Genomic DNA, 24,308 nt, shown 5'->3' with positions numbered 1-24,308 from the left:
TTTTGGTCAGGATTTAAGTTCAAGACCCATCGCGTGCCAAACACTGGGTCAGCGACCGGTAGCCATGGGTGTTTTGCTGGCCTGGCCAATGAATCTGTTTGTATACAACTAAGAGCGATTGCTTTGACGCATTATATGGCATGCATGCGTAGTGGCTTGGTGTCATGGTATTTTGTAGTATGCAAGATGGTTACGGTTAAGCAAACACCAACAGGGAATGATGCAAATACCACCAAGTTAAAGTTTCTGTTGCGATCAAAACTTATCTTTGTCAACGAAGGTGAAAGCTACAGATTTGAATAATATTTTGATTTCGTCACACATAATTTGAATCATCAGATGACTTCAAACAGACAGATATTAAATGCATAAATTTTGTTATAGTTGTGGTACGTATTCATCCCTAAAACATTTGAATAAGTTGATACACAATGCAGAGATTAAGGTCAGGCTAAGAGGCCATAGTTTCATTGTTTTCAATGGCAGTGGCATCATAGGGGCACACTCCCTGCAATCAAAGTGAAAATGCCCATGTCAACAGTTTATATCCAGTGCTCCCTCAATCAAGCTCAGTACTCCTTCAATCAAGTCAGGTGCCCAATTGCATAACTTGACCTATGGCTCTATAATTAAAGACAGAGATGAAAAGAATTTATTGTGTCTGACGTCATCTGTCAATCAAACTCGATTGTTTACAAGTGTTGTGATGATGACTTGCTGAACGCGGCAGTATAACCGCGTCGCCTTATTGTTAATTTTGCACTTTCAAACATGCAAACCATCTCAAAAGTTAGGTCTTTATAGTAGGAAACTTTCTTTGGCGAAGGCACCATGTCAACAATACCTGAAAAGCTGCTTTTTGCCTTTTAAACGTACATAATTTTTTGCCATTTGCTGCTGTTCCTTTTCTCCGATCAGCACCAGATAGTTCGGTCTTCCTTTTACGCGCTATTAACCTGTGTTAACCAATCAAGGATCGTAATTGACAGTGACATCAGACGCGATAAATTCTTTTTATCTCTGTCTTTAATTATAGTCAACAGTTATTTGTCCACTCCTGTGCTCCTGTACTTGTTGTCAACTGCATCCTAAATATTTTTTGTTGAATTTAGTTAATTTACAAAAGTAAAAGGTGCACCTTTTGAGTAATGTATCAAACCAAACTTTCAATTCTACACCATTTAAGTTTTCAACTAACCTTGAATATATCCTTTGGTATTGGGTCTTTGTGTGCTGCTGATAATGCATATTGATGAGCAGTGTTCCAATGGGCCTCGCTAGCACCAGGATTGCGTTGCCTTAAACCTAGAAGTATGAATAATTGGCCAGATATGAAAATAACATTTGATCTCACCGACTAAGAAGACCTTCATACAAAAAATACTGTTGCAAACACCACTTTACACACAAGGACCAGCCTTCATCTGTTCACCAGTGGTGTATTACACTAATATTTATGACACATCATAATTCTTTAACCCATCTGAAGTCCACACCCATTGCAACTGCAACATGTAAATCCTATGGAAGAGTTACAATAGACATGGGACATTGTGTTTAGGACTTGTAGTGCATCGAAATTGTTATCGAAATGCACCCATATCATACATGACAAAACAAACGTTGCAAATTTCAACAACTTTGGCCATGTTCCATTGGGATAAGGCAGACCACAGATGAGCATAATCAGCATATCCTTCAACGTTTCAAATTCACCTTTTCGTTTAATCCCATTTTAATTTAGATGTCGTCACGCCAAGTCTTTCAAATGTGCAGTAGCGATGTTCGCTAAACGATAGGCACATCAGCATGACTTTGAATGACAAAATCTCAGGTCTAGCTGCAATTTTGGGATTTACTAAAAAGATCAATGATTGTTGCATTACAACTGACCAAACTGTTTTTCCTTATTTATGCAAATCACAGACAATCATTTAGAGCATTAATTCTTGAACACTTGATCGATGTGGATAATGTGGTGATGAGACAGCCTATCAGACCTCACTTTTTTTTAATTTCTAAAAAGACATATTTCCTTGTAGTATTCATCCAACATTAATCTTCAATAAAACTTACTTCTTGGTGGTCCTATGACTGCATCATTAGCTTTTGCCCACCCAATAGGATGAACTCTCCATGATAGATAATGTAACCACATGTCTTCCTTCTCATCGTCTATGCCTGCGTATCGTAATCTAAGACGCCCTCCGTGGTTTTCTTTTACGATGGCTACCCATACATATTGTGGGTCTTCTGCATCCGTTAATTCAATGCGCATTCCCCTCTTGATTCGATCCACTGATATAGGCTTGGTTTTCTGTTAGTGAAGAATACACAAAAACTGTTAACTTATCAGGTCTTTTGCAAATTCACAGTATTTAATCAACTAAGAAAACAAAATACATTACACAGAAAGAACTCATCTATTTCTTCAAACTGTACATTAGCTAACAATATTCAAATATGGGTATTTCGTAAACTTTCCAGAACTTTTCCTGAGCTCATGGTTATTGGTTAATTAGACAAAAAAGGCATTGTTTTCAGCCACTGTCGGTCATTTTTGCCTAGTTGTTTTACTTAAAATAATGACCTCGCCTGTGTTATATAACATGATAGATGCATGACAGAAGCTAAAAACAATACCTTAATTCTCATTCTTAAACATTTCAATTCAGATGAAAAATATTAATCATATTAAGTATACCAAATTTTTATCAAATTAAATTCTACATTTTACAAAGAAGTACCTAGGGCTTAGAATCGATCAGTCCCGTTGTTGCTATGCACCTCACGATTGGTTCAAATAACGAGTACGAGTATCAAGTCGACGGGCATGCCCTGAACTGTGTTATATCGTGTCATATCACATGGCTAAGAACCAACAAGATTGCAGGAACTTTCTCAAGTGTGTAAGAATAACAGTTCCATTAGTTTGTCATCAGACTCATATGAATCCATCATCACAGCACATGAGTGACTCATGATGAGTGCTCTCTCATCTATTTACCATTTCATCCTGTTGTCCGACCAAAAAACCTAACCATTATCCTCACCCCAACTCTAACTCTTGTCCTAACAATAATAATCAAAACTGTGAACAAAAGGAAAAGAGAATAAAATGGCAACAGACTACAGGCCTTGGAACAGTCCTTTTCCACTTGCTGACACGTGCAACATGTTTATCACATGAAAAGAACCGGATCAAGCTGAGGTTACCATATGCAGAGGTGGCAATATCTAATTTTTCATTCAAATATTCAACCCCCTTCCCTATAATATGGAAGTGGGGTACTCATAATAGATTGGAGGAAAATGTAGAATTATGAACTATTCAAACCGATTCAAATCACACCTGCCAGTCATTATATACTTACTCCCACCAAATATGGTTCTGGAATAGTTTTAGATCCTGTCAGTGTGGCAACCAAGAATTCTTGCCAGTTGATGCTGTTACCCATGAGAGCTGAAAAAAGTTACACATAATACATTGCCATCATTAAACAAGTCACCTAAAATTCTATCAATATATCCTTTGCAATCATTTAAGCAAACCAGGTTTATATGAGCATGGCAGTACCAGTCACTTAAGGTTGGTCTGAACACTGGAATTATGGAAACTTTCGGGCCTCATAACTTCTAAATTGTTGGTCTAAAGTATTTAAAAGTATACATATTTAGAATGGCAAAGACTTGATAAGTTCATCTGTGAGGTCAAATTTGGGCCAAAATGCCAAATCCAAAAATAACGGTTTTTGGCCCACTTCTTTTTTGTGCATCGTAACAAAAAAAATTCTTGGGCCAAAATTTTTTTTTTATTAATTTTAAAAACTAGATCAAAATATCTAGGACCCATTTTTTCATTTTTTTTCATTTTGACCAATTTCACCAAAAATATTTTAAATTTGGGCCAAAATCTGGCTTTTTTATGATTTTTGGTCGAAATTCAAAAAAATGAAAAAACCGGTCCTAGATATTTTGATCTAGTTTTTAAAAATTAATAAAAAAAAAATTTGGGCCCAAGAATTTTTTTGTTACGATGCACTGCGAAAAAGAAGTGGGCCAAAAACCGTTATTTTTGGGATTTTGGGCCAAAAATGGCATTTTGGCCCAAATTTGACCTCACAGATGAACTTATCAAGTCTTTGCCATTCTAAATATGTATACTTTATATACTTTAGACCAACAATTTAGAAGTTATGAGGCCCGAAAGTTTCTATAATTCCAGGGTTCAGACCAACCTTAACTGACACCCTCCGTCGGGTACGTTTTAGGTTGACAACTGAGTAACTTATGTATAAAATTTGTCTTGGACTCTTGGGAGACTGATTTTGCTCAGTTGTGTCAGAGTTTAACTTCTGACCTACTTCTAAAATTTGAAATATATATGTGAGGACATTTAGCATACTATCCTGTCACAATGATGCGCAAAGCCACAGGCGCATTGGAGGACGTAATACAGGCCGGTACAAAAGTTGTGTGCGTATGCTTTCTCATATCCATCATGGATGGCTTTGCTTCTCAGTCGTTAGTAACAAGCATAATGCAATAACAGGGATATTTGGTAGATGAAAAAAGATTCAATCTAAGTCTCCCTTGGTTTATTTCTAATAAGTTGATAAAAAAATTCTACTCTTATGGTGTATTTTCCAAGTGGCCACTGATTAAAAGTTGAACATTTATGGGACCTTGTTCGGAGAATACTCTATGGGGGAATCACCCCCTTTAAAAGCATTTTATTTTATCATTCAATTTACAAGAAAAACTCTTGTATTTGAATGATTACACTCAGATGATCTTCCTTACAGCATTAAGACTTACAATCAGGAGGTTGCAGAATGCGTCCACTTCTTGCACACCAGCCAATAGGATGTAAATCACTCTTAGTTAATTCACACCAGAAGTCCCCTGATCTGTTCTCTCCATAACCTTCGTACCTCAGTAGTAGTAACGAGCCACTTGTTGCTACTACTGTAGCTACCCAGTAGGTTTTAGCTTTGGGATTAAAGATGCTGAGTTTATTTGGAGCTTCTACTTTCATTCCAACTTTGATGATACTCCTGATACCAGCTTCAACCTGTTAACAGCAAAGGAAATGGATATAAATATGGACTATTTCAGATGAGTCACAAATTCATACTGTTAGGTTAAGTAATCAATTACTGTATACTTTGTTTGGCTTATAATTGCTGTGAAAAAATGAGGCTCATAACATTGTGTATTGATTTATAATGGTGTGCACCTACGCTACTAGTTACATGCTGCGTAATGCACAACTGGTGCGCTGATACAAATTTATGCAAGCACAAATTGCGACTTACGTGGTGCGCACAGTAAAAACTGAATAATTTTCAATAATTATTTATAGCCATACAAAGTATAAGGGTATATTTTGATTGACCTGTGTATAAAATGAGACCTATCGCTGACCAAACTTGACAACCTTCTGTTATTAGATTAGACACAAATCTAGACTACCTATACCATTACAATCAACATTCCCACTTCAAATGAAGCAATGCACACATAGTTTGCCAATGGGCAATGTTGCTAATGACATCTGTATGATCTGATCATGAAGCAGCCAAAAACAACAATCGCCACTGATTAAATGCACTACATTTTTAATCTATTCCGATCTGGGGCACATTTCATGTAGACTAAATGAATAATGATCGATTTTACACTTGATTTAATAGGGGATAACATGTGGTAAATCAATTGTAAGATTGATTGCAAGGCTTTGTGAAACAGGGCCCAGGTATGCGGAATTACAACAACAAATTAAACAGGTGTGTTGATTGTATCCTTTCTATTTTTTCTATTCTTATATGCCCCACAATATCATCTCTTTTCCAGATCCATATTTCAGGCATCAGTCTTTTGATCTACTCTGTGCGATTAACTGCTTCTCACAAAGCGGATTGTTTTCAAAGTGCTACAGTAACCACTGCTAGAAAACACACCCATAATGTGGTAAATTAACTTGTCATCACTGGTGCATGTATACATTTATATTATATAGACATTCTTACATGTTTGAAGGAATCATGAGGAACAGGATTAGCACCAGTTAATTCTAGGTATTCGTCCCAAGTAAATTCCATAGGCTCTTCTTCAGCACGTCCTGCAACAAAACAAGGAAATGATACAACCATATCAATAATTTAAGAGGAGTTAGAGCAGAGAGTGAGAGAGCAAGTGAAAAATAGGGAGTGCATGAGAGACAACGCGAGATGGAGAGAGATTGAGAAAGCAAGAGAGAGGGCAAGATAATGAGAGGGAGAGAGAGTGTAATCTATATACCGTAACCACGCGGGTATAAGCCCACTCTCGGTTATAAGCCCACCCCCTATTTTACAAAATATTTGAGAAACTAGGGTGCACTCGGGTATAAGCCCAGTACTAATTTTGACCAAATACTACCATCAAATCAATGGTGAATGAATAAATATGACATCTCTTGAACAAATCTTGTTGAATAATTTCATTTTAAGTTTGTTTTTCCTCTTTATTTTGAAGTTTTATTATGCCAATTTATGCTCAAATTTATAAACAACAGTGAGCTACAGTGAACGCAGTTACGATAATGATATGTGAGCAGCTAGGGTATTTCCTCAAATCACCCAAACTGGTTTCAGCTTGCTGGAACTTGCGATCTTCTAGACCACACGCTTTCGATGCTCCAGGTATGCCCTTAAGCCCCGCCCAGTAGACATGTCTTTGGACAGTTTATAACATCCTTAAGCCTCGCCCACTTGCTGAAATTGGCAGTAAAATTTAATCACTTGTAAGTAAACAAAACACCAACAAGAACATGTTTGATAAATTACGACAACCAAGTCATTGCTAGATTGCATCAAAATAAATTGATAGCATTGCAAGGTTGTCCTGTACCGTCTGATTTAATTTTTTAATGTTAGTCATTTTTCCATTTTTTTGTTTGACCAAAAAAGCACAAAGTACACAAAAATATTTATGACGGTAGCAGGTCTTTTTTTTTAATTATCCTTTTTTACTGAAAAAGAATGTTCTAAGCAAGAAAACATGAAAAAGTCTGTCCCTGTGTTTGTTTACTCTAATAGCATCCCAATTGAATTTGTTTTAACAACCCCATTCATGCATTTCATAATAAAATATTGTAACATGTCAAAACAAGACCATGAAAGGTCATGCACCTGGATTTGCACCATTATCAATTGGCAATGTTTTGTTATTGTTTCAATGTTCAATCAAATGTTTTGCATATCAATGACCTATGCTCTATCTAATTTCCCGGACTGATTTACAGCATGCTTCTATGCTCCGCCCATGCAGTGACCCTCCCGAGTATTGATTGGCTGAATAGCCTGGCTATCATATGGGCTGCATGGTCTAAGCACGTGGCATTAGCTAAACCCTGGGCATTTATACCTGGGCCTGGGCCTCGTGGTCTTTCTACAGGGGCCTTCTCGGTCTGGGAAAAAGTGATTTGGGAGCATAATTGAAAACATTTTATTGTACATGTACTGGTACATGCATAGCACAAACTTGAGCCGGGTTTTAGCTTTTGATACTGGCGTGGTTGGTGGTGGTGGGGGGGTTGTGATCTGTGTATGACTGCTGATACAATGACACTGTGCATGTTTTGCTTGACTTGATAACTTTATTATGATCACCTTTTTTTAATTAAAAAAATCTGGCATAAATATTATACAAATTAAAAAAAAAAAATTTAATTTTTTTTTCATATACTAGCCCTCCCGGGTATAAGCCCACCCCATTTTTTGAGTGAAATCGCCCATCTAGGGGGGTGGGCTTATACCCGGGTGGTTACGGTATATAAAAAGATTAAATTTATCTTGGCAATTTAATTAGCTGCATGTACAATTGTACATGTTATGTGGTATACTAATACACCACACCGCACCTATTGCAAAAATGCCAACATCTACAATTCATTTTTAAGGGCATAATCTGGATTGGCTATTTATCACAAGGTGGATCGATTCACTGTTTACAACTCACCTTCTCTGGTTGGTTCTTTATTTGTGGTCTCTGTCTTGATGACAACAGGTTTGACAACAGGTGTTTTTTCTTGTTTCACTTCACCTTCTTGTTTAATCTCAACTTCCTCCGTCTTTTTCTTTCCTTCATCTTCACCCTCTACTTTCTTCTCTTCCTTCGTCTTTTCATCCTTTTCTCCTTCTTTGCTGGTTTCACCTTTGCTGGTTTCACCTTTATCTTCAGAGTTCTTTTTCTGCTCCTCTGATGTCTCTCCTGGTTTCCCTTCTGCTGTAACTTCTGATGTTGATGGATTCTCGTTCCCTTCAGTGTCAGAATGTTTGCGCTTCCGTCTGGGTATTGGAGCTTGGGGATAGGACATTTTGTACCTACAAGTAGAAAGTTGCGTATAAGTATGATTAATTTATTGATCTGTTGCTCTTTATAGTTTAATCCACACAGCATTATGAGCTGGAAATGTTAGTTTTTTAATTTCTCAGCAGGCGAAAGCTGGCCACCTGCAAGCTTCTTGAAATGTATTTTACTTTTAAGGACATTCAGCATGTTATCCTGTCACAAGGGCTCAAAATACATGATGCGCTTTAAGTGATTAATTACCTAATAGCTAACAGTGCATGGTTTCAGATTCAGATTGCTTTATTTTCACATAAATTCACATCTCCACAAACAAAAATATTTATGATCTAAATGTTACAAAAAAGTATACTCAAGGGCTACTTTCTGTAAAATCTGTTCAAAATAGCCCTGTTAGTCAAAAGGTATCTTGAGCCCCTGGTATCAGCAATTTCTTACCTTATTGCCAAATCTATAGTTGATATTGGGTCAGTCTCTTCTATTTCTATGTCATCTAGTTTTGGGAAGGTACCACGGTTTTCTGCAGGAATAATCTGTGAATGTTGCGGAATCGGTACACTCTGAGATGTTGTCTGCAAAGTGAATATATCCAAAAGAAATATTTTGTTAACTTCTTTTGTTATCCTCTCTTGAAGTTTGTGAAATTAAATCTCTCCAAAACCACTCCATGAATGAATGAAAGGTATATTTACTGTTGTTCTATTGAATTCTCGTACACAGGTGTATGTGCCTGGTGCTGTGTCAATGCGTGTGCATACCTCGCAGAACCTTAGCAACCAGCTCCTCACTAACAACATTGAGTAGTGCATATAGTTTAATGTTTTTGAGTCGTACATAGTTTACAACATCATATGCTTGCAGGGCACACTCATTATGTTCAAAATGTACAAGTGTCCAAAAATTAAACATAAGAACAGTATTTAGTATTATTGCAAAAGTACAAATTGCAAACTCGTTCCGGCCGAACAATTTGCAGCAATGTGAACGATAACACTATGCAGAGCTTGAACAGTCATCTATACACACACTCATATAAAAAGGACGAGAGCCTTACCAATTGAGGTGATATCATTGGCGGTGTGCCCACCTGTATAAACTGCTGCTGTCCTGGTACACCAGGCACCTGTATCACCTGCCTGGCTGGGCTTACTTGTGAAGGCTGCTGGACACCAGACTGGGAGGAAACTTGAGTAGGACCTTGAAGAGTGGTATGTACCATAGGGGTACTGTAACTCACAGTGTTGACTGTACCAAGCTGCTGAGAACAGGCTTGAGGTATACTCACCTACAAAAGAGAACAAAACATGTGCTAATTGTTATAGGAATTAGGAAACCTTGCAAGGAATGGGCGACTCATGATAAAATTTAACTTCATACTAGATTACAGAATCAATCCCCATGCACCCCTTACCAGTAAATACCTTATCAGTTAATTAGATGATATCTAAGTTTTGCCGTCAAGCAATTATTAAAGGAGGAAACAGAAAAAGTGATCCCATCTGGGAATTGAACCCAGGACCTTAGGTTTACGAGACCTGCACCTTAACCACGGGAGCTTCATGATTAGGCAGACTGGAAATTCAACCTACAAGTATTCACTCAACCTCATCCCTACCTCCTTCGAGTAAGTCATCCGATAACATCTAGGGCTTGAACAAGCGTAAATAGAGGCATCCTCACTGTAGAGGATCATAACGTGAAAAACATTTTTCAATCTTATCTGCTATAATAAAACTTCATAAAACTATCAGATTGTCAGAAAATTAGGAATAGACATAATTACTTGTATAAGTCCAATAGTGGCTTGTGCACCACAGGTCTGGATTAGCTGAGGTTGAACTATCGTCTGCAGCGATTGCCCAGGTGCAAGTTGAGCTTGACTTGTACCACTCATTGGAGGTGTTCCTTGTATGGTAGATCCTTGAACACTTCTTTGAGGTGATCCAGTACCTGGCATGGGCTGTATGAAACAAAATGATGAAAGCACTTTGACTTAAGTTTTATTATTAATTATAAAATCTGGATTCTGGATAATAATGAATTTTTCAACATCATACAATTCTTGAGTAAGTTTTGGCATAAATTGGCAAATGAGGAAGTTTTGGCAAATTAAACATTCATTCACTGTTTCTAATCTATTTTTAGTTTTTGACATGGGTAACAATTTTTACATTAATGTCTGTTCTTTCTGTAAATCGCCAAGGACTTAATTTGAATTGTCTCTGGCAAATGCACCAACTAAATATTAATTAAAAAATGTGTTCTTACCTGTATTGCAATATTAGCTGGCACTGTACTTGGAGTCACACTACCATGTCCCTGATCAGCTTGTTGGTACACTAATCTAGCCTGTAAAGCCTGCTGATTAGCAACACCTCCGACACTACTACTACTGCTACTACTTCCTAAAATTGTTCCCTTGCCTTGACCCATGGCAGTTCCTAAGGTTTGCTGCATTGGCTGCTGCACCACTATCTGTCCAGTGACTGCATTGGGTTGACTGTACACTGTCGACGTAGGAATGATTGTTGCTTGTAGTGGAAATCCTTGCTGAGATACCGACGGCGACGTCACCTGTCCTGCAGATATCATACTCGTCTGTGGCAAAGACCCTTGAACTTGTATACTGCTACCAGCTATCAGATGTGCATTGGACAATGCTCCTAGCTGACCTAGAGTAGTTATTTTACCTTGGAGGCTTGCAAATGTACCTTGTTGAGGTGCTGTTGCTGGAATTCTTGGTGCTAATTTTGCCTGCGCTTGGAGCTGTAGATTTTGTGCCACCGTCATACGGGGAGATACTAATGTTGGGGTAGATACACACGTGAAGCTGGGAAAGGGCTGTAGCTGTAAGCCTTTTGAGGTTGATGTAATATGTAGCTGTGTGCCTGGGGGTAAAGGTTGTCTAAGTCCTGCTTGTAATAATTGCTGTTGGGATATGTTAAGACCCTGTAGGCTAACTTGTGCTTCAACAGGTGGCTGTTGCTGTGCGGTAGTGACAGTAGTAGGTCTAAACTGTTGTGATAATGGTCCTGTTAGTCGTGGTCTTGATTGGGCAAGCTGCTGTGCCACTGTTGCCGATGTAAGGCTAACAGGGGGCATTGTAACACCTTTACCGGTTGGAACCTGCACCAGTTTAAATTTTTGTCCGGCAAGCTGTGTGGCTACAGGTACAAGAGGGGGAGGCTTTCCTGGTTGTGTATTTGGCATACGCACTGTGCCAGGTTGATTAGGAGCAGTCTGTAGAATGAATCGCTGTTGAACACCACCTTGATTCACAATAATGGGCTGGGCAAAAGTTGTACCAACAGACCCTCCAATTGTTGTTACAACACTGGATGTTGGGGTTGTTGGTATTGGGAATGATTGTAATGTTGGGGTTGTCGCTAATGGGGTCGTCACTAATGTAGTCGCCGGGGACTTTGCACCACCTGGTTGAGGTTGTTGTTTGAAAATGACTTTTGGCAATTGTATTGGTCTAGCTTGTGATGCAGAAGGGCTAACAGCTGGAGATGGACTACTTGGTTGTGTTGTTTGGGCTTGACCCATCCCTTTAGATGCCTGTTGTGGAGAACCTGGTGTCGGGAAATTCTGAAAGCGTGCTTGAATCTGTTGCATCTGTGCTGTCGGTGACGGTAAAGGATGTCGAATCATAGCTGCAGGCTGAATTTGAATTTGTTTGATAGACTTGTTTTTCCTACTGAGTCCCTTATCTTTTGCCAACATTTGATGTGCAGCAAGCTGCTGAGCTTGCAAAGTGGAAAAATCACCTGTTCCACTTTGTCTTCCCTTAGCAGTTCCTTTGCCTGCACTAAATTTGGGTTCCAGTCTTATTGGTGCTTGACCAATAATTTGAGCACCTTGTAACTGTTGTGGGGTTACACCACCTTTCTGCAGCATACCAAGAGCTGGCTGTCCTTGGGGTTCTGTTTTTATAAGAATAAATTGGCCACCTAATTGAGCAGCTTGCGCTTGTAAATGAGCTGGAATCTGCAACTGCTGCACGCTTCCATTTGACGACTGCTGTAAACCTGTTGCTGCTGATTGCTGTAAAGTTGCAGCAGTGAGCTGTAAGTTTGGAATAGCTGTCAACCCTACAGCTGCACCAGCTGTTTGGGCCATGGACGATTTTCCTGCCACAAAACTAGTTTGACTTGCTGACAAACCTGCACATGTCACTGTTATAGTAGGGGTACCCGGACTAGCACCAACAGGTTTTACGTTCATATTCCCCGCCAAAGGATTTGCACCAATAGTGGTCTGATGTGCACCCATAGGTTTCACAGTCAGATTGCCTACAGTATTTAAACCACCAGGTGCTCCCGGAGCTGAACCAACTGGTGTGATTGTCAGCGGATTCATACCAGTCAGTTGTGGCTGTGGGGAAACTTTTGGTATCATAAATCTTTGACCCTGTTGGGGTTGTGGAGACGGGATGACAGTAAATGTGATACCCTGTGTCGAGATGACGCCAGATCCGGGCTGTGTTAATCCCTCTATCTTGAGTCCCATATGTGGGGTACTGGCTGGATGTGGCATCTGTTCCCCTGGCTTTCCAAGTGTAGGATTTTGGACACCTGTAACGTTTGGTAGTTAAAAGTAACAAGAAAGTATTATTATTATTATAACATCATCCATTCAAATCCTCACATAACAGCCAATATGTTACTTTTTGTTTTTATTTGATTTTTAGATTCATCTCAATACTTACCTGTATTAGCACTGACATCTATCCCAGATGGCACAGATATGACAGGAAATGCCTGAATAGGAGAAATCAGAGATATTGAGAAATTTGAACAATGAAGTCCACTGCAGTGTGCCCCCCAAGACTTTGTTTTCAAAGCAACAGATCACTAAAAATGGTCAATCATGGTCCAATTTACTTCAATCACTAATTGTACTGTACAGTAAGTTTTGCTTTGGGGTATTTCAACAGCAGGAATTATGAACAGGAACCTTTGCTCAAAATGAAATGAAAAGACAAGTTTAAAGCTACCTGTAGCACTATATACATTTTATTTGTTGCAAACAAAGAGGACATGTATGTATCAACATACATGTATTTAGAGGCCATTCCATAATTACTCACACTACATTTTTAGCGGACTTGACTTTTTTCTACATCCCATAATCAGATGCTGAATTCATTGATATTTGTTCACCTTGTTTGCATTATATTTGGACCTGACTAGATATAAAAGCAAATGTTAGTATTTTTGCCATGTACCAAGTAAAGACAATGGTTATTGTGACAAGAGTAACCTCATCTTTGAGCAATAAATTGCCAATGCGCACTGCACACCACTAGGCAAGGTTGTGGCCATGTAGCAATTGCTCCCAAATATTCTCCCAGTCTAAACTTGTTAAATAAAGGCTTTTTTTAGCCCATGTTGAAAAATGTGATGTGATGTCACATGGTTGTTTTGGGACAGCTTGTAATAAAACCATAAACTACCCAGTGGTCATTTCTCCAGAATTAGAAGCGGAACTTATAATTACGGTACCAGTATGTCATGTTCCAGAAACTTGTATGCAAAAGTATGTTTTACTTATTACTTCTAAATTAATTAAGAGTTTTGGTCATGGGATGTGTGTGGGTGTATTTATTGCCTTCTACTATTGCTTTGATTTTGACCTTCAAAGTGACCAAGAGACAGGAAACTGGTACATGTTGAAATATTCAATTTGAATGAATGACTAAACATGTATGCCTACATATTGTTGCATTCCTTGAAGTTACATAAATTTATATGCTGCAGCACCTTTTCATGACTTCTCCATAGTCAACTTGCCCAGTGCACACTCGGGCTAAATCTCTTAAATTACATTTAAATACAAAATACATAAAACTCTTGATAGCTTTTCACATTTGATCTTTTCTCTTTTCAGTCATCTACATGTACTACCTGTTTGCTAGCTTCACAAGTGGATTACAGAGTTTAGATTGGTTTTATGCAAACATGGGTGTCTATGAAAAGCTGCATGTTTCTGGCCTACTAAAATTAGCAATGATGTAGTGCATCTTTAAATGGATCTGGCTTGTGATTGGTTGCCCAGATATTGTAATTCCTCCGGGATGTGCCATTACCACTAACTACAATGTAAACAACTATCTGTGGAATTTGTGGTGCTATGTGTTACCAGTGCAAAAGTTAAACTCTCACGTAGTGCATAGTAATACGTATCATACTTCTTTGTGCTTGTGGTTAGATTAGATAGATAAAAAATAGATTTCGCATGTTTGGTGGGATTTTTGCTTTTTTTGCTCCAAAATCGCATATTCCTAGCAGCCCTAAATTTTACCCCATTTGACCTTTGACATCGAATGACATCAGGTTGACCTTTTTCATGGTCCCCTCATATCAAAGATGATGTGTACTAAGTTTAAAGGGGCATTTCGTGATCCACAGCCTCATCCCCCCACTTTTCCCAAAAAAAGTTGAGATTTTTACACCACTGGCTACATAATGTTTATGTACCAAATATTTCTTGCAGATTAATTCGTTTAGCAAAAATATCGCCAAATTTGAATTTCGTTCTGGTGCACCAGAACGAAATTACAACATATTGTCTATGGAGCAGTGTAATACACATAATCATGCATAACTCGCAAACGCAAAATTGGAATCAACTGAATTTTTTCGTGGATATCTACTGAAAAATGTCATAAAAAGAGGATGCTAGGATCACGAAATCCTCCTTTAAGCTCAATCAAAGACATAAATTGAACATTTCACCTCATTTGACCTTGGGTGAACTTTTTCATGTTCCCCATATATTAAGGATTCTTTGCACCAAGTTTAAACCCAATTGGGCTCATTTTAACTTAATTTAACCTAGGATGACCTGAGGTTGACTTTTTCACGTTCCACATCGTATCAAGGATACTTTGCACCAAGTTTCAGTCCGATCGGGCCCATTTTAACATTTGACCTCAGGTGACTTGAGGTGGACTTTTATACATTGCCCTCATATTAAGGATTCTTTTCACCAAGTTCAAGCCCAATCTGGCCCATTTGACCTCGGGTGACGTGAGGTTGACCTTTTCACATGCCCCTCATTATATCAAGATTTCTTTGCACCAAGTTTAAGGGGTACTACACCCTAAATAAATTTTAGTATATTTTTTGCAATTTTCTCAAAAATAATAACACACTGGTAACAAAGTTATGTATATTATTGGGGCAAGGAATCCAATTACTACACTGAAATTTCAGTGACCCAACACAAGCGGTTCGTTATTTATGATAAGAAATAAGGTACCGCTAGCATGTACCTCATTTTCTATCATATATACTGAACCGCTTGTCTTGAGTCACTGATATTTCAGTGTAGTAGTTGGATTCCTTGCCCCAATAATATACATAACTTTTGTTACCAGTGTGTTATTATTTTTTGAGAAAATTGCAAAAATAGTCACAATTTACCACAGGGTGTAGTACCCCTTAAGCCCAATCTGGCCCATTTTAAAATTTGACCTTTGACCTCTGGTGACCGGAGGTTGACTTTTTCATGTCCTCTCGTATCGAATCGATGATCCCATCAATGATACTTTGCACCAAGTTTTAGCCCAATCAGGCCCATTTTAACATTTGACCTTTGACCTTGGGTGACCCGAGGTCAACTTTTTCATGTTCCCCTCATAACAAGGACATTTTGTATCAAGTTTCAGCCTAATTGTGCCCATTTTAACATTTGATGTTTGATTTTGGATGACAGGAGGTCAACTTTTTTGTGTACCCCTCGTATGAAGGATGCTTTGCACGAATTTTAAGCCCAATCGGGAAAATGTTAACATGTGACCTCATTAGACATTTGACCTCAGGTGGACTTTTTCATGTTCCCATCATAACAAGGATACTTTGTACCAAGTTTCAGCCCAACATGCCCATTTTGACATTTGACCTCAGGTGACCCGAGGTTGACTTTTTCATGTTCCCCTTGTATCAATGATCCCATCAATGATACTTTGCCCATTTTAACATTTGACCTTGGGTGACCTGAGGTTGACTTTTTTATGTTCTCCTCATTATATCAAGGATAGGCTACTTTTTGTCATGAAATTTTATAAATGATACTTTTTGTCAAGTTTCAGTCCAATCATTCCCATTATGACATCTGACCTCATGTGACCTGAGGTTGGCTTTTTCATATTCCCCTCATATCAAGGATACTTTGCACCAAGTTTCAGCCCAATTGGGCCCATTTTAACATTTGACCTTTGGTGACCTGAGGTTTACTTCATATTCCCCTTATAATCAAGGATACTTTATACTAAGTTTCTGCCCAATTGGGCCCATTTTAACATTTGACCTTTGGTGACCTGAGGTTTACTTCATATTCCCCTTATAATCAAGGATACTTTATACTAAGTTTCAGCCCAATTGGGCCCATTTTAACATTTGACCTTTGGTGACCTGAGGTTTACTTCATATTCCCCTTATAATCAAGGATACTTTATACTAAGTTTCAGCCCAATTGGGCCCATTTTAACATTTGACCTTTGGTGACCTGAGGTTTACTTCATATTCCCCTTATAATCAAGGATACTTTACACCAAATTTCAGCCTAATTGTGCCCATTTTAACATTTGACGTTTGACCTTGGGTGACAGAAGGTCAACTTTTTCATGTTCCCCTCATAACAAGGATACTTTGTACCAAGTTTCAACCCAATCATGCCCATTTTGACATTTAACCTCAGGTGACCTGAGGTTGACTTTTTCATGTTCCCCTCATATCAGGAATTCTTTTGCACCAAGTTTAAGCCCAATCTGGTCCATTTTAACATTTGACCTTTGACTTCTGGTGACCTGAGCTTGACTTTTTCATGTTCCCCTCGTATCGATGATCCCATCAATGATACTTTGCACCAAGTTTCACCCCAATCAGGTCCATTTTAACATTTGACCTTTGATGACCCGAGGTTGACTTTTAAATGTTCCCTCATAACAAGGATATACTTTGCACCAAGTTTCGGCCCAATTGGGTCCATTTTAACATTTGACCTTTGGTCACTTGAGGTTTATTTTTTCATATTCTCCTTATATCAAGGATACTTTGCACCAATTTCAGCCTAATTGTGCACATTTTAACACATTTGATGTTTGACCTTGGGTGACATGAGGTCAACTTTTTCATGTTCCCCTCATATCAAGGATGCTTTGCACTACGTTTAAGCCCAATCAGGCAAATTTTAACATGTGACCTCATTAGACATTATTTTGACCTCAGGTTGACTTTTTCATGTTCCCCTCATATCAAGGATGCTTTATAACATAGGGAAAACTGTCTTAATTAGCATTTAATTTAAAAGCAATTAATTAGTTACATCTTTTGTTACAGTAGATCTAAAAAGAGGTAGATCTACAGTCCAGGATGATATGTGCAATTTGTGGTCCACGCTACTGACGCTAGTTGTACTTTTTAAGATACAAAGGTTTGAAGTTTGCCATATTTCACAATTTTGTGTACAATCCTATGGGGCTCGCCCGCCCGGCTCACCCGCCCTGGCCCCTCCATTGACACATCTTACAAATGTACATGTACATATTGAAGTATAACTCTCAAAGTAGTTGTCCAATTGACTTGGGAGTCAATATAAGAACATAATTATCTACAAAATGACACCAAACTTCCAACAATAGGTATTATACTTTTAGAATAAACCAAACTTGAAGTGCGAAGAAAGCGTTTTCATGTTACGGCCCCTCCACTTTTGGGTGACCTATTTGTGACATGCGACCAGATGCTTTCTATAGCCTTGCTATACAAGAAACACTTTGGGAAAATTTGGTACCGGTAATAATTTAATAGAGGGGCCTTCTTCTCAGAACAACAACAAATAAAAGGCTGTCTCCCTTTTCCAGGCATTTTATTCACTAAAACAGCTCTAATTTAATATGGGTATTTACAGTACACAAATTTTGCGATACAAAATAAAAAGCCCCCTTTCAAAAACCTGATGTGAAACATGTTTTTTATTATAGTTTTTACCTGGCCTTATTCAGCCTTATAACATTACATTTTAATATTCAACCTCTTGAATCATTTTGGTGGCCTGACCAAAAAACAAAACAAAAAAACAATTATGCAAAAATTTTTCCGAGACATTTTTTTTTCAAATCTTAAAAATTTGTGTGAAGTAACTCCCATCTTGTTGAGCAAGAAATGGAGATTCGTGTATTTGAAATGGTTTAGAAACAAATTATTCATTATTTCGCACAAACAATAAATATTCCCAAATAAAACCTAGGCTAGAGCCAAAATATGCAAACATGCAGATCCGGTTGGTACACGGATGATGGATGGTCATTTTTCGCTATTTTTCTATATTAAAGTATTCCAAATTTGCTTCATTGCAGCAAAAATTGTTCAATATTTGCCACTTTGCTGCATAGGCCCTGCCCTGACCATGTCTGTTCTGCTACGATGCGTCGATGGGTCAAATTTCCTCGAAATTGGTATAAAACTGCAAAAAATATACCGTGTCCCCCGGCCGTGTCCATATATTCTGAGGACCAAAGCGGGCTATAAATGGGTAAATACAAACTAATTGTTGGTTATTCACCAAATACACTTGAAATTTGACTAAAGTGACTGCCATCATAGCTGAGACCTAAGTCTATCACCCTGTATCTAAATTCTAATTCTTTCAAGTCAAGACGATAATAATTTTTATTGGAAATTTGTGAAGTTACATTTTATAAATCATAATATTTTTTTTTTAATAATGTATACATCGATAGACCTAAAAGTCACGATGGTACCGATAAAAACTGCACACAAAACAGGCCATTTTAAATCATGTGAATAAAGAATTTGAAAATAAAAGTAAAATCATGGTTCATTGCACTCCTATCTCATGAATGGCTATTCTAGTCATGCAACCTCAATCTCATGATAAAATCCCAATACTTTTGGTCAATTTTCACTATTTTGTACATGATTAACATTCTAAAAAAATTAAAAGAAACACAGCACTAAACTTTCATGAGCACTTTGACAGCAGCATATTTTGACATTAATATTACTGAGTGTAAATGTTTTCCTTGCCAAAACGAAACCGTTATGATCAAAATTATTTAGAACGAATCATCTTCTATTCAATCTGTATGCATGCATACACACACACACATCCCACTGAGTGCACAGGTTGGCTTTCTTGACTCGACTATGCAAACTGTACCCCATGCGCATGCACGTCATAGCTGACCTGCCCAAAACAACTTCCCCACCGGAGCCACTCGCAAATTTACAAGGCTAAAAAATCACAAAATAAAACTTGCAACAACGAAAAAATACAAGCAATACATAGATTATTCTGTATTGCTGCTACCAATGTGTTTTTCTACGCACCTTATCGTCCTTTTCAGCCATTTTAAGATAACTTTAAAGGCTTCTCGTGTCTCTCGAAAAGGGAAATTTTTAGCTTCCACAAAATGGCACCTGGAAGTGGCCTGCGCATGCTTGGATTAATTCATTCTCATCAGGGGATTTATAAAAAATTTGATGATGTTATTATGGAAACTTTTACGCAAATATAATTGTTCTAATCAGCAAATATAGGTATATAACAATATATTAAAAAATTTAATTGAGCTTTACTCCACAAGAAATTCAATGGTTATAAGAGAAACCTATTATCTATCGTAGGCCAAGAGTCTAATTACCTATGCATTTCATCATGGACGAATCTTATTAGCATGTTAGGTGGGAGTTGCAGCTAAAATCCCTTAAATTTATCCCACTGTTTTTAACTGTTTTATAAATGATAACAACGATTTTACGTAAACGTATATAGCAGGAAATGATCTAGATAGTCTCTTAATTGTACTAAAAATATTGCCGATTCGAATGTCCTTCATTTCGAACGGGAAATAAATGGAAGAATATGTCTTGCTCAAGTCAACTTTGATCCAAGATAATTAAATATTCATAAAATCTAGAGACCCTTCCTGACGTCAAAGAAGGAGCATGCGCACATACTTTATTCAAGGTCAAATTAAATCTCGTTTGTGCCTGTTTGTATCTGGTTTGTATTGCATTGGTTTGTAAAATACTCGTGTGTGCATTTGATTATTGATGTCAGTGAGTGTCCGTACGTTTGTTTAGATAAGCAAGAGGTGTGCAGTTGAGACTAGCTGATTGATTGTCCAAACTTCTAGATTTTAGTATGCCTACCTATTTAAAAACAATAAATTTAATTATTATGTGGCATAAGGTTCCTTGATTTTTATTACTTTAAAAAACAAACAAACTAAAACAACAACATCGGGACACAGTAGATATCCGATTCATTTTGGTTTTTTTTCAAGGCAAACAACTTGAAACAATCCACAAAGCAAGTTTTGATTTCATACCGGTATTCATTATAAACTATAGAAAAAGGCCACATATTTTTTTGTTCTGGGCGTTCATCAAGGGGGGTCTTCTTTTTCTTCAATGTAAAATGTGCACTTTGCTTTTCCGAAAAATTGAAGCAAGAGGGGACGAGCAAAAAAAAATTGTCCAAAATAAGCCCATTTATGCTCATCAGTACAAATTGAGCTTCAAATGACTATACTAATGCCATATGGGAACTGTTTTCATTAACTTTTTGAATTCCCCATGAAGTTTAAGATTTAATAAAAATACCCGTCACTAATTTTAAGTGTAATTCAAACTTTTGTAATGCAAGAAATTGCTTAAAATGGTCCATGGCCAAAATTACCCAAATCACTGAAAACATGGGACCTTTAGGGAGTGTTCAGAAATACTCTGGTGGGGGGTCTGGAAAATATGTAGGGGGGTCATAAAATTTTAGGACTTCTGAATAGGGGGGAGGGGGGTTGAAAAAGTTTTGGGTGTATGAACAGGGGGTTAAAAAGTTTTTCGGCACGTAGAGGGGGGGGGGGGTGTAAAAAATTGCAAATGTTCCAGTGTTAAACCAGAACAAAAGTAGGCCTACATTTGATCCAGTGTTAAAATTTGTCTTGTCTATTATATCTTGATTTTGAGGTTCGTGTCAGTTCTTTCTGGCAAGCTCTTTCAATCACTAAAAGCTGCAATATCTTTGCTCTTCTTTAGTGTTGACAATTTTTACAATGTTTCATGTAGTACAGATTATTAATTTATTATCACTGATATATACAACTATCATGTTGAATTACAATTATAGGCGGAGGAAGCTTGGAGAACCGGGGTACACGTCCCCCCCCCCTAATTTTTTCAATGGGGGACATCCAGAAGAAAAAATAAAGCAATAATTGCCATGTGCAACTTATTTTAGCACATCGAAAACCACTATGTTTTGGGCCCAAATAGGGTAAAATTGCAAAAATTTTGCGCTTCGCGATCACACGAACTGGCCCATCAATAATTAGATTAGCAAAGCACACCATTTTGGCAGTAGCGTAGACAGGGGGGCGGAAGGGCCCCATGACAAAAAATGAAAGAAAAAAGTGCCCCTCTGACAAAAAATGAAAGAGAAAATCTGGAGGGCAAAGAAAAGGAGCAAGGAGCACCTTTTCCATCCAAATTTACCCCGATCATGGGTCAAAATAGTGTAAAATACAAAATGTGTGCACGTTGTGTGCGCACATTGTCACAATAGGCCTAAAGGCATTTTCATCCCATCATGGGCGAAATACACAATTTTTTGTCCCAATAAAGCCTTTTTTTGGAAGCACAAATACATGTAGGGCCTACAGTCTCTCTAAAAAAGAAAACCGGTATATGTATTTGCAACTGCAATTTCTTTTTTCGTCTGTGCCCCCGCAAATTTTATTCCCCCCTCCCCGATCAAGAAAACTGGCTACGCCCCTAGTATTTTGGGCTAAAATAGTCTAAGATTTTTGCACGCTTCGCCGCAACAAAAAGTCCCAGTAAAACCAGAACAAAATATACTCGTCCCCGACCCCCCCTAAATTGTAATGCTTCCGTCGCCACTGATTCCAATCATAAATGTATGGTTTATTTAAAATACTGGGTTGCATAAACATACTTATGCTACTTTAAAACATTTCCACAATTCCACATATTTTATATCAATTACATGGGTACAATATCATTGCACATAAACACAAATTTTAGTATCATTAATATATTTCCTCTGCCATTTGATGGGAATGGTACATTATGATGAGGGGGGGTGGTCAAAATAGTTTTGAACCTATATGAGGGGGGTGGTCAAAAAAGTTTTAGGTCCATTAAGAGGGGGGGGGGTCAAAAAAGTTTTGGGTTCGCGAAGATTGAAACATAGCCCAATCCTAATCAGTCACTACTAACTGGAGATAAAAGAAAAAGTTTACTATTTTACAAATTTCTTGAAAAAAGAATCAAAAACATTAATTTTCGGTATGGTTTCTGACAATTGAGTCACATTCACAAAAATCAAAGACTTGGAAGTCAAAATCTTGAGCACGCATATGGCAAAATTTTGCTCTATAATTTTCAATATTATTTTTCGTGAAAGAACGAATCATGACTATAATGCATCAATTAAAAATTAGACCCGACTTCGTAAAAGTCTTTATTGCTAGTATTATTTCAGCATACATTTGGGTAAACTTAACAAAATTTAAATTGGACGAAAATCGTACATTATAGCTTAAGCAAATTGTCACTCCATCCAGATCCGTGGAGTATAGGAGTGATTGATGGAGCAAAAGCCCGGATGTCCCACCAAATCAAAAAGGTCACACTTGAAATAAGAAGATGGACCAAAAAGGTCCACAAAACAGGAATTAAGAATAAAGAACTATAAAAACAAGAAAAGGGCGCTAAAATAACCTCCAAGAAACAACAACAGGGATCAAAAAGTTTCAAGAACAGAAATAGGACCAAAAAGGCCCATAACACAAGAATAGTGGTCAAAAAAGTACAAAGGACAAGAATATGGATCAAAAAGGTCCAAAAAAACAAGAATAGGGATCAAAAAGGTTAAAAAAACAGAAATAGGCCTATTGGTACCAAAAAGGTTCATAAAAGAAGAGGGATCAAAAAGGTCCATAACACAAGATTAATGGTCAAAAAAGTCCATAGAACAAAAATATGGATCAAAAGGTCCATAAAACAAGAAAATGGATTAAAATGGTCCATAAAACAAGAATAGATATAAAACAGTTCACAAAACAGGAACAGGGATCAAGAAGTCCAAAAATTAGAGTAATTATAATAGGGATCAAATGGTTCATAAAACAAGAATAGGGATCAAAAAGTTTCAAAAACTACAATAGGGATCAATTAAGCATACAAAATAAGAATAGAGATCAAAAACAGAGCAGGGGAGCAAAAGGTCCTAAAAACAAGAATAGGGATCAAAAAGGTTCAAAAACGGAAATAAGCTAGACCAAGAGGGATCAAAAAGTCCATAACACAAGAATAGTGGTCAAAAAGTCCATAGAACAGTTAAGAATATGGATCAAAAGGTCCATAAACAAGGATATGGATCAAAATGGTCCATAAAACAAGAATAGATATAAAAACATGGATCAAAAAGTCCAAAAATTAGAATAGGGATCAAAAATAAAACAACTTGAGGATGTGGATCAAAAAGGTTCATAAAACAAGAATGGTGAACAAAAGTTCTACAAATTAGAATATGGGATCAATTAAGCCTATAAGAATAGAGATCAAAAATCGAGCAAGAATAGGGAGCAAAAAAAATCCAAAAAACAAGAATAGAGCTAAAAACAAGAATAGTGAAATGAAATAAATAAAAAAAAAGTTCAAAAACAGAAATAGGCCTTCGGGTCAATCGAAAAGATTGACATTTCAATCTACCAAGAGTGAAAATCACATATTTTTCTCCATACGAGTAAAATTTTCACTCTGCAAAGAGTGAAATTTCAATCTTTTAGTGAAATTTTCGATCTTTTCACAAATTTCCCTCAACACAAATCTCTCAATCGATTGAAGTGTGTTTAGGGAACACTTTAATAAACATTGAAAATTTCAATCTAGAAAGAT

At 37.4% G+C, this 24,308-nt stretch overlaps 1 protein-coding gene and 1 long non-coding RNA gene across 2 annotated transcripts in view; one reads left to right on the top strand and one right to left on the bottom strand.

Moving 5' to 3' along the window:
• The window catches only part of LOC140148538 (uncharacterized), a 56,095-nt gene extending 36,292 nt beyond the window's left edge, over positions 1 to 19,803 (bottom strand). The window contains exons 1-12 of the mRNA XM_072170532.1: positions 19,716 to 19,803; positions 13,067 to 13,118; positions 10,624 to 12,932; positions 10,139 to 10,315; positions 9,410 to 9,640; positions 8,794 to 8,927; positions 8,005 to 8,369; positions 6,033 to 6,124; positions 4,819 to 5,074; positions 3,375 to 3,463; positions 2,077 to 2,317; positions 1,199 to 1,305 (exon numbers count right to left, since the gene is read on the bottom strand). Coding sequence (XP_072026633.1) covers positions 1,199 to 1,305; positions 2,077 to 2,317; positions 3,375 to 3,463; positions 4,819 to 5,074; positions 6,033 to 6,124; positions 8,005 to 8,369; positions 8,794 to 8,927; positions 9,410 to 9,640; positions 10,139 to 10,315; positions 10,624 to 12,932; positions 13,067 to 13,118; positions 19,716 to 19,736 — 4,074 coding nt within the window. The 5' untranslated portion in view covers positions 19,737 to 19,803. The remainder of the gene's footprint in view (positions 1 to 1,198; positions 1,306 to 2,076; positions 2,318 to 3,374; positions 3,464 to 4,818; positions 5,075 to 6,032; positions 6,125 to 8,004; positions 8,370 to 8,793; positions 8,928 to 9,409; positions 9,641 to 10,138; positions 10,316 to 10,623; positions 12,933 to 13,066; positions 13,119 to 19,715) is intronic.
• Positions 1 to 24,308, top strand: part of LOC140148544 (uncharacterized) — a 219,309-nt gene that overhangs the window by 12,051 nt on the left and 182,950 nt on the right. The window lies entirely within an intron of this gene.

The sequence above is a fragment of the Amphiura filiformis genome, chromosome 3 (assembly GCF_039555335.1).
Source record: "Amphiura filiformis chromosome 3, Afil_fr2py, whole genome shotgun sequence".
Taxonomy (NCBI): Eukaryota; Metazoa; Echinodermata; class Ophiuroidea; order Amphilepidida; family Amphiuridae; genus Amphiura; species Amphiura filiformis.
Note: the sequence above shows the minus strand (reverse complement) of the source record. Positions and strands in the feature narration are given on the sequence as shown.